General features: G+C 45.6%; 1 protein-coding gene across 1 annotated transcript in view; it reads left to right on the top strand.

Moving 5' to 3' along the window:
- Positions 1-8,276: 8,276 nt before the first annotated feature.
- prickle1b (prickle homolog 1b) overlaps positions 8,277-15,000 on the top strand; it is a 19,853-nt gene continuing 13,129 nt past the window's right edge. Inside the window, 2 exon segments of the mRNA XM_048267610.1 lie at positions 8,277-8,632; positions 14,665-14,883. Coding sequence (XP_048123567.1) covers positions 8,618-8,632; positions 14,665-14,883 — 234 coding nt within the window. The 5' untranslated portion in view covers positions 8,277-8,617.

Genomic DNA, 15,000 nt, shown 5'->3' with positions numbered 1-15,000 from the left:
TAGCACTCTTCTCATGGAGGGAGTGACGCCAGCATAAGACTCAGCAACGGAAGTTAACACTCATCAGCAACAGCCCATTTCTACAGGGAGTGTGAAGTTTAAAGTGTGTGTTTGTGTGTATAAGTATATATACTTTTTTGATCCCGTGAGGGACATTTGGTCTCTGCATTTAACCCAATCGGTGAATTAGTGAAACATAAACAGCACACAGTGAACAGAAGCACACACTAATCCCGGCGCAGTAAGCTGCCTGCTACAACGGCGGCGCTTGGGGAGCAATGAGGGTGCCTTGGGTGCCTTGCACAAGGGCACTTCAGCCGCGGCCCACTGGTCGGGGCTCGATCCGGCAACCCTCCGGTTACAAGTCCAGAGTGCTAACCAGTGGGCCAAGGCTGCCCCAAAGCAGACGCCCAATGTGGGGCTGAGATTAAGAGTCTCATGCTCTACCGACTGAGCTAGCCGGGCAAATTAACGGGAGACCGCGGAGGTCACGTCATGAAACAGGATTAGAACCTGTGACGCTGGCACAATGCTTCAAGTGCTTTGCACAGCGACGTCTAGTCCATTGTGCTACGGGAGCTGTGTGTGTGTGTTTGTGTGTATGTGTATGTGTGTGTGTGTGTGTGTGTGTTTGTGTGTATGTGTGTGTGTGTGTGTGTGTGTGTGTGTGTGTGTGTGTGTGTGTCTGTGTGTGTGTGTGTGTGTGTGTGTGTGTGTGTGTGTGTGGAAATCCCCCTCACACACACACACCCCTCTTGGTTAAAAGTAAGTGCCCCCATATAAAAGTTCCTCTCTCCAGGGTAAAAGTCTGGGGACGTCAGCATCTCCTATAACCTCTTTTGCTCACACACACACACACACACACACACACACACACACACACACACACACACACACACACACACCCCTGTCTGCCAATCCAGAGCACCTTTTCAAACTGACTCCATGGCTGCCTCCTCCATATCACTCTGACATCATGCACTCTCTTCTCTTTGCAGCATCTTTTATTGGGTGCAAAACTCATGACAAATACAATGCAAAAGTGCAGTACAGTGCAGTACAGACAGGCTGAGAACAACACACTCACACACACACACGCACACACACACACACACACCTTGATGTGCTCATTTTAACACATCTGACAGGTTATTATCCACAAATGCCTTGAGAAGTTTTAATGTTCCTCTCCTGTGATGTTCATGTACAAACCATCTTGATTTCACGGGTGGATTAGAGCAACCCAATCCCCTAATCCTGACACAGGCAAGTCGGAGGATCTACTGAGCCCTGTTGCACTGTGTAGTAATTGAGATTGAGAGTAATTGAGTAATTCAGCTCTACTTTGTACAGATCCCAGTGTGTTTGCTGCAATATAATAGCTGTGTCCATTTCATGACTTTCACTCAGTGTGGACCAATAGAGTTTAGACTGATTATTTGTAAGATATTCTTCATTGTCCCCAAAGGGACATGTGTCTTGGGCTCCAGCTACTGCGTAACATAACTTACTGTTGCAACCAACCAACACCAGCTTAAAGAATTACACAGCATACATGACACACAACAACATGTAAACATGTACTTCACTTCAAGACACTTAGTATTACCTGGTATACTTTATTGTCCCCAAAGGGACATGTGTCTTGGGGTTCAGCCATTGCATCACATAACTATGCTGAGAATTACTCAGCATACATGACACACAACATCATGTAAACAGCTACTCAACAGCAACACGGCCATACAGAAAAATAACATATCCACATATATGCAGCTTGAACATATTCCAGTATAGCACATTGATGTTAACTAAATATATTTCCATGTACAGGTATTTATCAATATATTTCAATATATATATATATATATATTCTGCATATAATTAAATATATTCAGCATAGACTTTCACGCAAGATATCCAAATATTTATTGGGTTCCACAAAACTTGCATAAATACATTCTTCTACTACATATTCATTAATAATATTGTAGCCATCTATTAAAATATAAGCTGGATGCAGCTGCATATATGTGAATATATTTGTTCCCTTGATTTTTCTGTATTGGCACAGCTCATACAGAAATGGGCATGTGTTATTGGTGTGGTGCATAAGTTCCCATTCCAATACCTATCGAATCGGTTATGTGCCAACTAGCATCACCACAAGTGTTTTATTTATTTATTTTTTACTATTATTAGAATTAATTATATTCAGATGCACCACACGTCTCTTTAGTGTGATACCCTGCAGTCATGTATTGTATGCAGTGCATGAAACTGCTGAGCTGTCATCATTTGCTAGCACAGTACTCTGAAACCAGGCGTGAGTCCTGTGTGTGTGTGTGTGTGTGTGTGTGTGTGTGTGTGTGTGTGTGTGTGTGTGTGTGTGTATGTATGTGCACAAGCCCCCTGTGGGCCACGTCCAAAGGTCTCAGTCTGTCTTCTGCAGAAACCCTGTAAAACACAGGTTTGACGAGGTTAGCCAGAGGTTAGCGGGATAACAAGCCCAATGTGTCAGCTTGGACTCCTCCGCTATAAATAGCAGTTAAGTGTCGAAGCTCCTGGATAATTTCACTCCTTTTCCTCCACTCTAGGAGAAGGGATATGGTGATTAGACAGGGGACAGGGGACTTTTACTGGATTTTTATGGCCCTCTCCGTCGGACTGTTGTGAAGGTGTGGAGAGAGATAGCAGTCGTTGGAAAGCCATTAAATCCTGGCACACAGCTTTCTGTTTAGCTTCACGAGGGCAGGACTCACACCCACATGATTATGATGCTTTGCATTGACTCTAAATATGAGCATGGAGCTGTGAAAAGGAGCCGGCCTTTACTTAGGCTATCACAACCTCCTGTTGAACACAGTAAGGCTCCCATGAAACCCTGGAGAAAAAGAGTACATGCTTGGAAAGAAAGGGGATTTGTCCGCTGCTTAGCCTTGTGTTTATAGAAGAACTGGTAAAAAGTTCATGCAAGAGCTATCTTCAGATGTTTTTTTTTTTCAATTTGGAATCTGTGTGAGAAGAGTAGGACTATTGTTCAGTGTTCTAGACAGTGTTCTACAAGTTCATGACATCACACAAAGACTTAAAAGCTTTAATGATTTAGACTTCCTCAATGAAGATAAGCAAAACACCTTTGAAGACTATAGGGGAGTCATGCATTGTTCTATTCTCACAGTGCATGTCCATTTCCAAACTGACAGAGTTATAACAGGTGAGTGTTTGATGTCTTTGTTAGTAAATTGGTGACATCCCAATCAAACAGACTGGAAACAGTCTATGTTAATGGCTTGTGGCTGATGTGTTTTGACTAGCACAAAAGCTAGTGGTCATCTACTTTGCATCGTAATGAGCATAACGGGCCATCAGACACATCACAGGACACCACTGCCAGTGCAGTAAGGGCATTTTTAGTGCTGGGTAATACGTCCAGACTTGTTGCTGACAGTGAAACATATGGTGGCATTTTGTGTGTTTCTGTTTGTGTGTATGTTAGAGTATGCACTTGAAGTGTGTGTGTGTGTGTGTGTGTGTGTGTGTGTGTATGTGTGTGTGTGTGTGTGTGAGAGAGAGAGAGAGTGAGACGAGTGGACCCCTTGGTGTTTTTTGGCTCTTGATGATGATCTTAAGATGTGAGATTCCCTGTCCGCTGCTCTCCTTCCATTGCATGTCACTCTAAAGTTCCAAATCCTTTGTGCATGTTTAGCGACAAAACAAAGTCGAAAAGCCTTTTGCAGCACAGACAGACAAGGCAAGTCTTTGTGCATGCATGCTGGCTGACTGGCTTGCCTGCATACGGTTCTAATATGCATGCATTTCCTTGAACACGTGTTCGCCTCTGGTGAGAGGAAAGGAGATGGACAAGTTCCCCTCTCTGCTGTTTGTTGAAGGATGTTTAATGATGCTGAAGGGAAGATTGCTCGCAAGCAGGAAACGAAAGTTCATTAAAAAGAAATATTCTGCTTTGCAACATCCCCCTCTGCACCAGAACAGCAGCAGCAGCACAGCTATTTACATCTATAGTTAACTAGTAAGCATTTATAGTTCTGAATAGTTAAGGAGTTAGGCCAAATATTTGTAAACTAGTTAACTAGTGCACATTTTGACCCTCACTAGTTAACTAGTAAGCATTTTGGCTCTCACTAGATAACTAGTGCAGAAAAATGTGGTTCACTAGTTAACTAGTTTACAGGAAAGACTCACTGGTATTGAACACTGTAGCTTGATATCAAGACATCGGAATAAATGTTCATTCGGCTTGCCATAGGACAGCGCCAACAAGCCGAGTCTGCTCAGTAATGTGGATCGTCAAGCTGCAAGACGCATGTGTTTGGTTTGTGCATATGGTAATTAATGATGCTGGCTGGAAGGAACCAAACACCTGGATGCCTGAGATGGCTGCCTGACCGCAGAGGCGAGCCTGAACTGTGTGGGCATTGTTGTCAGTTATGGAGCCCGACGTGTGAATCAGACACACACAACCACACACATATATACACACATATACATACACACACACACACACACACACACAGACACACACACACACACACACACACACACACACACACACACACACACACATATATAAATAAACACACACACACACACACATATATATAAATACACACACACACACACACACACGCACACACACACACACACACACACACACACACACACACACACACACACACACACACACACACACACACACACACACACACACACACACACAGCTCTTTGTTCTGCCTCAAGGCACAAGGGCGACCGCAGTACCACCTGATGGGGCGGAGTGATGCCCGCTGCTCATTAGAGATGGGTGCCGTTCATACCTGGCATGAATACAGGGTACAGATTCCTGGCTGCCACCACGGTGTTTACTCTATGTAAACCATCATCAGTGTTTCCTGCTCGTGGAATGCCATTGAGTTCGGCATTTTTTTCCCCACTGCATCACTGAATAACTATGCCATTCTGAGAAATGAGACAGTTTTATAGAATGTGTATGTGTGTCTGTGTGTTTGTGTGTGACGGACTGGGCTGATTCCTTAATAAGTCACATTCACATAAGGTCGCTTTTGATAACTTTTTTTATTGTGATTTTTACCGGTATAACATCTAGCCTAGTGGCTCACAGTCTGTGCATTGTTAATGGTCTGACATTGGAAACCAACTGTGGGAGAGAGAGAAAGAGAGCATTTGTGTGTGTGTGTGTGTGTGTGTGTGTGTGTGTGTGTGTGTGTGTGTGTGTGTGTGTGTGTGTGTGTGTGTGTGCTGAAAGGTTACTGAATAAACCCCTCATTAGTTCTAGGGAGCATGTCATGTGAATGGAGTCATTAGTCCCGTGTCAATTGGCGTGGCCGAGTGCAGAGACGGACGTGCCGTCCGAGATAATGGCCCTGCGGAGGAAGCCTGACCGCTTTACAATGGGGACGCAGGAAATGCTGCCTATAGGTGTTTAGCCCTGGACGTCCTCTTCCTGCTGAGGGATGGTCACAGCCGAGGTGGACAGGGGCCTGAGTTCAGACGATTCATCGAAGAGGTTTTGAAAAGCACACACTCAAGTCCTCGAAAGAGACAGGAAGGGATGTGTGTCTACTTACGCAACAGCACACACACACACACACACACACACACACACACACAGAGACACGCACACAGAGACACAGTCACAGAGACACACACACACACACACACACACACACACACATACACACACACACACACACACACGCACACAGAGACACAGTCACAGAGACACACACACACACACACACACACACACACACACACACACACACACACACACACACACACACACACACACACACAAACTCACAGGACACCAAGGAGACAGCAAGGTCAATGGTCAACTGTCTGTCTTTCTCCTCTCGTCTACTTCTGTTTTCTCTTGCAGGGTGTCTATTTTTTCATTCTTTTTGTTGTGTCTTCGTCCTCAGTGGGACCCCAAAAAGTCATTGACCACAACCCAAGCTCAGTCAGAATGAATGGATCATGTCAACCTAACCCCCTATCCCCCCGCACCAAAGCGTCTGGGAAAAAAAATAAGGATTTATCAAAGTGAGATCCTCTCATTCATCTCCCAGCTTAACTGGGCTCTGTGTCAGCACGGCAGTTACTACACAGGCTGCCCATCTTGGCTTGACACACTATACATACTTTTATATACAATTACACATGTGGTATGATAGTACATATGTATATATAGTATCTAGAGACATAAGCTGCTTTCAGACCTATGTGTACGTCCGTGCGGATGTCAAACGGTTGGGCCGGATATATGAACAGCGCATCACCGGCCTTTTGGAAGTCCGAACTTATCCGGCTCTTACACTGCTCCCCTCCTAGTATTTCCGACGGACATTATGTAAATGAGCTTGTGTCTGAACGAAGTGAAGAGCATGCAGAGATTCTGTTCATGTGCGTGTTCCACCATATTCAACCTGTTCAACCATGCAGAGATTCTGTTCATGTGCGCATGTGTCGCTCACACATATGGCTGCATAATGTCCGCAGGTTAGCATCATGTCTGAATCACCCGAAGGGTCGGACCTCCCTTTGACAAAGCTCCGGCCTGTACAGAAGAGGTTTTGTCTGAAAGCAACTATAGATAAAGACACTCTAGATGCTGTTCTTAGTGTTCACACTGAAAAAGGTCCATTAGGAATTTATGTTACAGTTCGACTATGTGTCCCGGTAAAACAAGAAAGGATGCATTTTGCATACTCTTTTTTTCGACTGTGACGCCAAAACCAATTCCTTTTTTTTTTTTTTTTACTGTAAGCAGTTGTAATCTTCTGAGTTGTAATCTATAACTCATGTTGACTGCGAGCACAAGTTGCAATGTTGTAATGTCACAGCATGTGGTGATCTGAACAAGACAAGTGCTAACAGAAGACGTGGGGTTTGTGAGTGTCTCTGTGTGTGCGTGTATGTGTGTGTGTGTGTGTGTGTGTGTGTGTGTTTGTGTTGAGGGATTCAGGCATAAGGGTGGGGAGGGGGCGTTTGCCTTTGTTTGCTGCACAATGATGAAGTCTCATTTGTCATGTGGCTTTTTAAAGAGGGTCACCGTGGCTTTTGAACCTGCCATCATGCGTCAGAGAGGGGATTTGTTGAAGCGTCCTGCCACAGTGCAAACAGACTTTGGGACTTTTTTTTTTCTTCGAAATGCTAAAAGTGACCAGAATTGGATTCAGTGTGGTCAGATAGTTTTTTGGGCTTGCAGTTGGTTGCACACTGCATGGAATGCTGCACACTTGGTCGTCCGAATGTGCCGGGGTCCAAAAAGGAGACCAAAAAAGGAGTCCAAACACCAGCACCCCACAATGACATCATTGTATTGTGGCCAAAATAAAGGATGCTCGCGGCACATACAAGACAAGACAAACACACACACACACACACACACACACACACACACAGTCATGAGTGGCTATAAATACTGCACAGCTGTGTCCAAAGGAATGTTAAATGTACATGGCACTAAGTAAAGGATGCCCTCAAAACAGAAAATTAAACTAAAATATGTGTAAGCTTAGCTCTAATTCAACTAGATACGACTATCTGCCTATATACCTCTCCACAGCAAATGACTCCATAGCAGTTTGGCTAAATTAGTGGTCTAGGTAGGACAAAGTTGTTCCATACACACACAGAGAAAACACCCACAAGCTGTTGCCCCAGGAATGCCATCACACACACAAACACACACACACACACACACACACACACCACACACACACACACACTCAGAAGTGCGTCCTTGCTCTACAGGGTCACAAACCTCTTGGTGATGGATATTTGCCAGCAGAATGAGCTGTGTGTGTGTGTGTGTGTGTGTGTGTGTGTGTGTGTGTGTGTGTGTGTGTGTGTGTGTATGTGTATGCAGATGCGTTTGTTTTGTGTGGGTTTGTTTGATTTGTTTTGTGTGTTTCTGTTCATGTTAGTGTGTACACTTGAAGTGTGTTTGTGTGTGTGTGTGTGTGTGTGTGTATGCCTGCTGTTATTATGGTCTAAAGTGACTGACAGTAGTATAGAAGGAGCTTAGTGGATGTAATAAAGAAAAAGTGTGTGTGTTAGTGTGTGTGTGTGTGTTTGTGTGCGTGTGTGTGTCTGTGTGTGTGTGTCTCCCCTGCAGCAACTCCGTGCCTGCAGCCCAGGCAGGGGAGGGGCCAAGTGTTAGTGGGGCGGGCTGAAAAGGCTGGACTCGGGGGAGAGCCTCTCACTCTCTCACACACTCCCTCCACACACACACACTCACCCACGCACTCTCAAGAGCCAGGAGCACAGAGGGAACTTGTGTTAAGCGTGGCATTCGTACCTGTCTATTCTCGCTTTCGACACACACACACACACACTCCCACACACACACACGTCTGGATATGGGACTTTGCCACCGTTGAGTTTGCTTCTGTCAGAGGGAGTAGCGTTAACACAGAGACAGCTTGTGTGTGTGTTAAAGAGCTTCTGAGCGCATTCACCGACCTGCAGAGTGGACATGCCACTTTGGCACAGCCGTTCCCGTAACGCTGACCGCTGAGGACACTTACTTACTCTCTCTGTGTGTGTGGGGGGCATTTGGGAAGTGGAGATGTTGTACCTTGAGGTAAGCTTGCAGTCACACACTGCTCTCAGACCTGCTGTCAAATGTGCAGATTTAAAGGCAATTCTCTGTGTGTGTGTGTGTGTGTGTGTGTGTGTGTGTGTGCGTGCGTGCATTCCACCTCTGTCTCTGAGTGTTTTTAGAAGACAGCTACTAGACGGGAGTTTTGAGAAGTTTCTTTTCCTAGTGCCAAGTTTGCTGTCTGATTTACTTGTCTGCTTACTTTTAAATGCTAGAGACTTTGGACCTCAGTGTGTTGCTTTTCTAGTGTTCTGGTGTGTCTGTGTGTGTGTGTGTGTGTGTGTGTGTGTGTGTGTGTGTGTGTGTGTGTGTGTGTGTGTGTGTGTGTGTGTGTGTGTGTGTGTGTCTCTGTCTGCGTGTTTTTGTGTGTCTTTTGTACCAGCGGTCATTGCATGCGTAAATGCCGGTGTGTGTGTGTGATTTGTGCTAGCAGGCAATGCATATGTAATGTGCTGGAGTGTGTGTGTGTGTGTGTGTGTGTGTGTGTGTGTGTGTGTGTGTGTGTGTGTGTGTGTGTGTGTGTGTGTGATGAGGTGTTAGCGGAGAGGTGAATGGTCAGATGAGGTGGGAACCTGAGTTACGTGGAGCTGTGCAGGAGTAGAGGTGAACTCGGTCAGACAAAGAGACATCTGTAAAAGGCTCAAGCTGACTAGTGTGTGTGTGTCTATGTGTATGTGTGTGTGTGTGTGTGTGTGTTTCTCTCTGTCTGTGTGTGTGTGTGTGTGTGTGTGTGGTCGGTAGCAAGCGACTGCGTACCTACTAGAATCGCTTCTGCTTCTGCTTAACATGCTTATATATGATTGCTTGCAGAAAAGTGTGTCTGTGTTTGTGTGTGTTTGTAAAAGTTTATGTGTGTGTTTATGAGCCATGTTAGTTCGCTGCCTCCTCACCAGACACTCTCGTAGCCTTGAGATGACACTCTAATCATCCATTACTTTCCGACCTTTGACCCCCCCCCACACACACACCCACGTTCACACTCTCCTCACACTCTTGCGGCTGAAGGCTCTAAACTCAACAGGTGAAAGTGACTGCCCTCGTAAACACTCCTCAGATAAACGCGTGTGTTATGTACACGTTCTATACGGCATTGCACATGAACTCTGCCATGGCATCAAAAAAGGATGTGTGCTCTGCTTATCTTTATGATGGAGGGAGCATGTTTCACGCAGCACTGCTGTGTAGATAGACACAGTCCATCCGTTTCATATGGTGGTGAATGATCGTCGTCTCATAAAGCCTTCGCTCGCTTCGCTTTGTTCTGCTGTCAAAGTGCAGCTCAGCCTGGGGCTATTAGCTGACCTCATAGCAGGATTCTCAAGCCTATCTGGGTATGGATTAGATAACATGTCATGTATGAGACTGTACGCTAGGCATGAGAGCATGGCATGAGAGATGAGCTGGATGTTAACTCCTCTCAGTATGTTTAAACAGTGTCCAGGGGAAAGCAGTGTGCAGACCTTTCAGTGTGGTGATTTGTTAGGACAGACCAAATGGCAATGTCAGATTTTTCTCCCCTTTTTTATGAGAGTGAATACATAACTCCTGGCTTAAAGCATCTATTCATTAGAAACTTGGATCGTATATATAGTTAAATAATATTACATAACACAGATGAAATTACATATATACACTTACTCATGTATTGATATCTATTTTATACATATGTTACACTATGATAAATATATACACAGTTATAGTCTGGCTTGACTCTGTAGCACACTTTCATCATATTTATTGACTTAGTTTCATATGCAGTGGGGCCTAAAGGGCTGGGGTATAACCGGTATACCAGCCCTCTGTCAAATCTAGATGCACAGGCTGCTTATATGGGGCTGCCTCTACTGCTGTCACTGTCTGGTGGGCTGTCCGTCTAAGCCTGTGGGCTGCTTGTGTGTGTGTGAGTGTGTGTGTGTGTGTGTGTGTGTGTCTGTGTATATGTGTGTATGTGTGTGTGTGTGTGTGTGTGTGTGTGTGTGTGTGTGTGTGTGTGTGTGTGTGTGTGTGTGTGTGTGTCTGTGTGTGTGTGTGTGTGTGTGTGTGTGTGTGTGTGTGTGTGTGTGCGCATGCTCTACAGTAAGTGGTGTATATTTGAACAGGTAATTCCTGGCTCGCGTTGCGCTCCGCGCTCTGGACGTTTATCCCAGAAGGCCGTCTGAAGTGTTCTGGGGTGTGTGTGTGTGTGTGTGTGTGTGTGGGGTGGTGCCGTCGCCGTCTTCTCCGTGCCGGGAAGCGCTTCGTTCGGTTCTGTGTGATTCCATCTGGAGTGTGTTTATACTGCGCCCATGTTGTGACTTTTTCACGGAAAAAAAAGAAAAGAAAGAAAAAAAGAGACCTGCCTTTGAATGTGAAGAAGAAGAGGGGGAGCAGGTTTATTCCTCTTTTCTTTTTTCTCTCCATCTCTCTCTCTCTCTCTCTCTCTCTCTCTCTCTTTTTCTCCCCCCTCGTCTTTCTCTCGTTGTTTTTGTTTTCGACAAAGACACACATTGTGCAGGAGCCAAAGAGTGACAAGGTGTAATGTGAGTGCCTGTATATGTTGGCTCTGGAATCCGCTGGGTCTGTTTCCTTCTCAGGGGGACCAGCGTCTGGAGTGTGTGTGTGTGTGTGTGTGTGTGTGTGTACGAGAGAGTAAGGGAGTACTGTATGTGTGTGTGAGTGTGTGTGTGTGTGTGTGTGTGTGTGTGTGTGTGTGTGTACGAGAGAGTAAGGGAGTACTGTATGTGTGTGGGTGTGCGTGTGCGTGGGAGTCTGAGTGGTAGTATGTATATGTTTGTGTGTACACAAGTACACGAGTCTGCGAGCGTGTGCATGCGGGCGCGCGCATGTGTGTGTGTGTGTGTATGCACAGCTGTCTGTAGTTTCAGTGAATTTTGGAGCCACTCTGAGATGTACTTGTTTTCAGATGAATTAGTGAACTCAAAGACATCAACCCCCAAACACACACACACACACACACACACACACACACACACACACACTGCTTAGGTCCACTCCCAGGCTGTGAAGTGTCGGCTGACTCTCGGTGTGTAATTAGGACCGTGTGCAGGAAGAGGAAAAGGGGGAGGTCTCTTAATTTGGGTCAGCAGTTTTTCGGCCATCTTTGAAGTGCCTCCTCCTCTCTCCCTCCCTGTCATTAAGCACCTCGAGAACCCCCCTGTCCATTTTACTCTCACTCCATCCTCTTTCTCCCTCCATCCTGTCTTCCATGCAGACATAATGTCTTTAAACAGAGATGCTATGAGCTTAAAGCAATCAATTCAACTCTGCTCAACTCTGCTCAACTCAACTCTACTCAACTCAACCTGATTCAATTCAATTCAATTCAATTCAATTCAATTCAATTCAATTCAATTATAAATTATAAATTATATAATTGAATTTTGTTCAATTCAAAGTTGCATTATTCACGTGCCTTTTAGGACATAGCGTTGCCAAAGCTAACATTTAGACCAGCAGAGTAATTACAGCAGAGTAAACAGTGTAATGCCACATCCTCATACAATGTATGACTACAGCCCTTCACTATTTAGGCACTGACACCTTTAATCCGCTGGCTTGGCTTGAGCGCGGAAATGCCTGCGATTAGCCTTGTTGGCACTCGGCGTGTAACAGTAGAAAAGGTCAGTAATATGAGCATCTGAAACATTAGCCGTCTACTGTAAATGCTTAGGACTCTAGAGACACTCATAGCGAGTGATCCTCTCATTCTCACATGCCTTTGGCTGAGACGCCCCACTATTGTTAGCAAGTGCAATAACATAAGTGGTTTTGTGTTTTGTATGTCTGTGTGTGCATGCCTGCCTGCCTGTGAGTGTTTGTGTTTGTCTCTGTGTGTATGTGGATCTCTGTGTGTGTGTATGTGTGTGTGTGTGTGTATGTGCATGTGTGCGCACAAATGTAATTGAGAGCTCAAACTGAAATTAGCATTTCCATCACACAAGGTCACTGAAGGTAATTAGAATGGGCTTAGAGCCTCAATTGTGCATTCTATTAACAGCCGGGCTGCCTCGAGGACCTACATAGAGAGACTGAGATTATTCCGGAACCCCAGTCTCTCCCCCCCCCCTCAAAAGATCATTCCGGAACCCTTAAAGATCATTGTTATTTACTAACCCTGGGCAGCATTCTCATTCCACAAATTTATTTAGAATCCATTTCCACCCAAGTGGTCAGTAACCCAGGATGCAATTGCAAACCAAATTGGCCAACTAAATTGGTCAGGGTTTGCATCAGTGCATTTGACGGAGGACGGCAATTTAAGGAATAATTTGCTGCAAACGATATGTGGAAATGGATAGCTGCTAACATTGTGCTGGAACACACGATAGCTTGTACCAAGTGTCAACAAGGGTGACGGATCCCGAAGATTGGCCCCCGAGGCTAGCTTACAGGGTGCTTGTGTGTAACACAAACTTTTCTACCCCTCCGTTTTCTCTCCCTCTATTTTCCCCACTCCTCCTCCTTCCTCTTCTCCCTCTTCATTCCAAACAAGGGCGTTCTCTCTCCTGACAGGTCGCATTTGCAAGTCAATAGGGGGCCGAAATTGAGGTGGCTTTTTCAACACCTTAAAAGAAGTCCAAGCCTTTCTTTTCTTTTGTTGTCTTTTTTCCCCTGAGTTTCTTATCGCCCCCTCACTCAGAACGCTTCTGAAGTGCTTCAGTGTTTCAGATAAGAGATAGACATGAGAGAGAGAGAAAGAGGGAGAGAGGGAGGGAGAGAAGATTGATTAATCTCCCCTCTTGATGTGTGGAGCGCTTATCTGTGCCTGTGGGCTGTGTTTGAATGAGAGGCTGAGTTCTAGCCATCGTAATCTCCTCCCTCCATCTCTCTCTCTCTCTCTCTCTCTCTTTCTCTCTCTGCCCCCTCTCTCTAGATGAGCTATCACTGTACCTCTGTGGTTGCTCGCTCACAGATAAGAACCTTGTGCTCCGCTTACTTACACATGTACTGCCGTTAACACACACACACACACACACACACACACACACACACACACACACACACACACACACACAGAAACACACACACAAACACACACACTTGTATGCACAAGAGCCACCTGTGCATACACTTGTATGCACACACACACATCATACCCTTTTCACACAAAGACAAAATTATGGGTCTTAAATTCAGTGTGAATGAAATAACTTCTTCAACATGAACTAAACTTTTACAGTCCACCATGGCTGACAGTGGTGGTTGTTGTAAGGCAAGCCTGTTAGCCTGTTCTGTTGCTTTAGCTAGTTGGATTTTGTGTAGCACATTGGTTTCTTTACTGTTGCTTCATAAAACAAACTGACATCTCACACAGTGCTGAGATCTATCTCAGAATAGGCTTTATGTGAGGGGTCTTTTATCTGTTTTATCTAACTTTCATCTGAATAGTTGTGATCATCACCCCCTAACACACCCATCAACACACACCTCACACACATTATACTCTCTCTCTCTCTCTTTCTCAATTCAGTGTCATTTACTCTAACGATCCTCATCTGAATAGAAAGACTCACCCCAGCCCAACCCCTCACCTCCTTCTCCAACACAGACACACACACACACACACACACACACACACACACACACACACACACACACACACACACACACACACACACACACACACATACACACACTCACACACACACACACAGTTGAGGAAAGTGACACTGATGTGCAATGGACTCCATCTCACACACACTGTCTTCATAACGGCCATTGATGGCCATTTATAACAGTGACCCTTATTAGATCCGTATCAGTTAGAGGTAAATCCCTGATAGGTTCAGGGGATCTGCTCCCTGCTCAACAGGGATCCTTGACCATGCTGGCCAGGGGAGACGACAGTCTTTGGACTCTATATAACCCTAAAGATTATTTTCTTATATACAGGCCATATACTAGAGTACTATACACGCTGTGCATGTGCCGTTTCTGAGCTACGTATGTAGCTGTTAGCTACGACCCTGTGTGCGTGTGTAACTGACTCCTGCTCTTGCTTTTCCTCTCTCTAGCACCCCCTGCTGATGAGTGTGGAGAACCCAGCAGCGTTCCGGCCCATGGGCCGTGTGCTGGACATGGAACCACGTGCGGTGGGAGGAGGAGGAGGAGGAGGAGGAGGAGGAGGAGGGAAGATGGCTTTGGGGTTCCAGAGGAGCTCCACGTCTGACGACGACTCTGGCTGTGCACTGGAGGAGTACACCTGGGTACCACCTGGACTCAGGCCCGAGCAGGTGAGAACCGCTGGACACACACACACACGCACACACACACACACACACACACACACACACACACACACAGGCAGGCAGGCACGCACACATACATATAAACTCACACACACACACACA

Source organism: Alosa alosa, chromosome 17 (assembly GCF_017589495.1).
Source record: "Alosa alosa isolate M-15738 ecotype Scorff River chromosome 17, AALO_Geno_1.1, whole genome shotgun sequence".
In the NCBI taxonomy this organism is placed as follows: domain Eukaryota; kingdom Metazoa; phylum Chordata; class Actinopteri; order Clupeiformes; family Clupeidae; genus Alosa; species Alosa alosa.
Note: the sequence above shows the minus strand (reverse complement) of the source record. Positions and strands in the feature narration are given on the sequence as shown.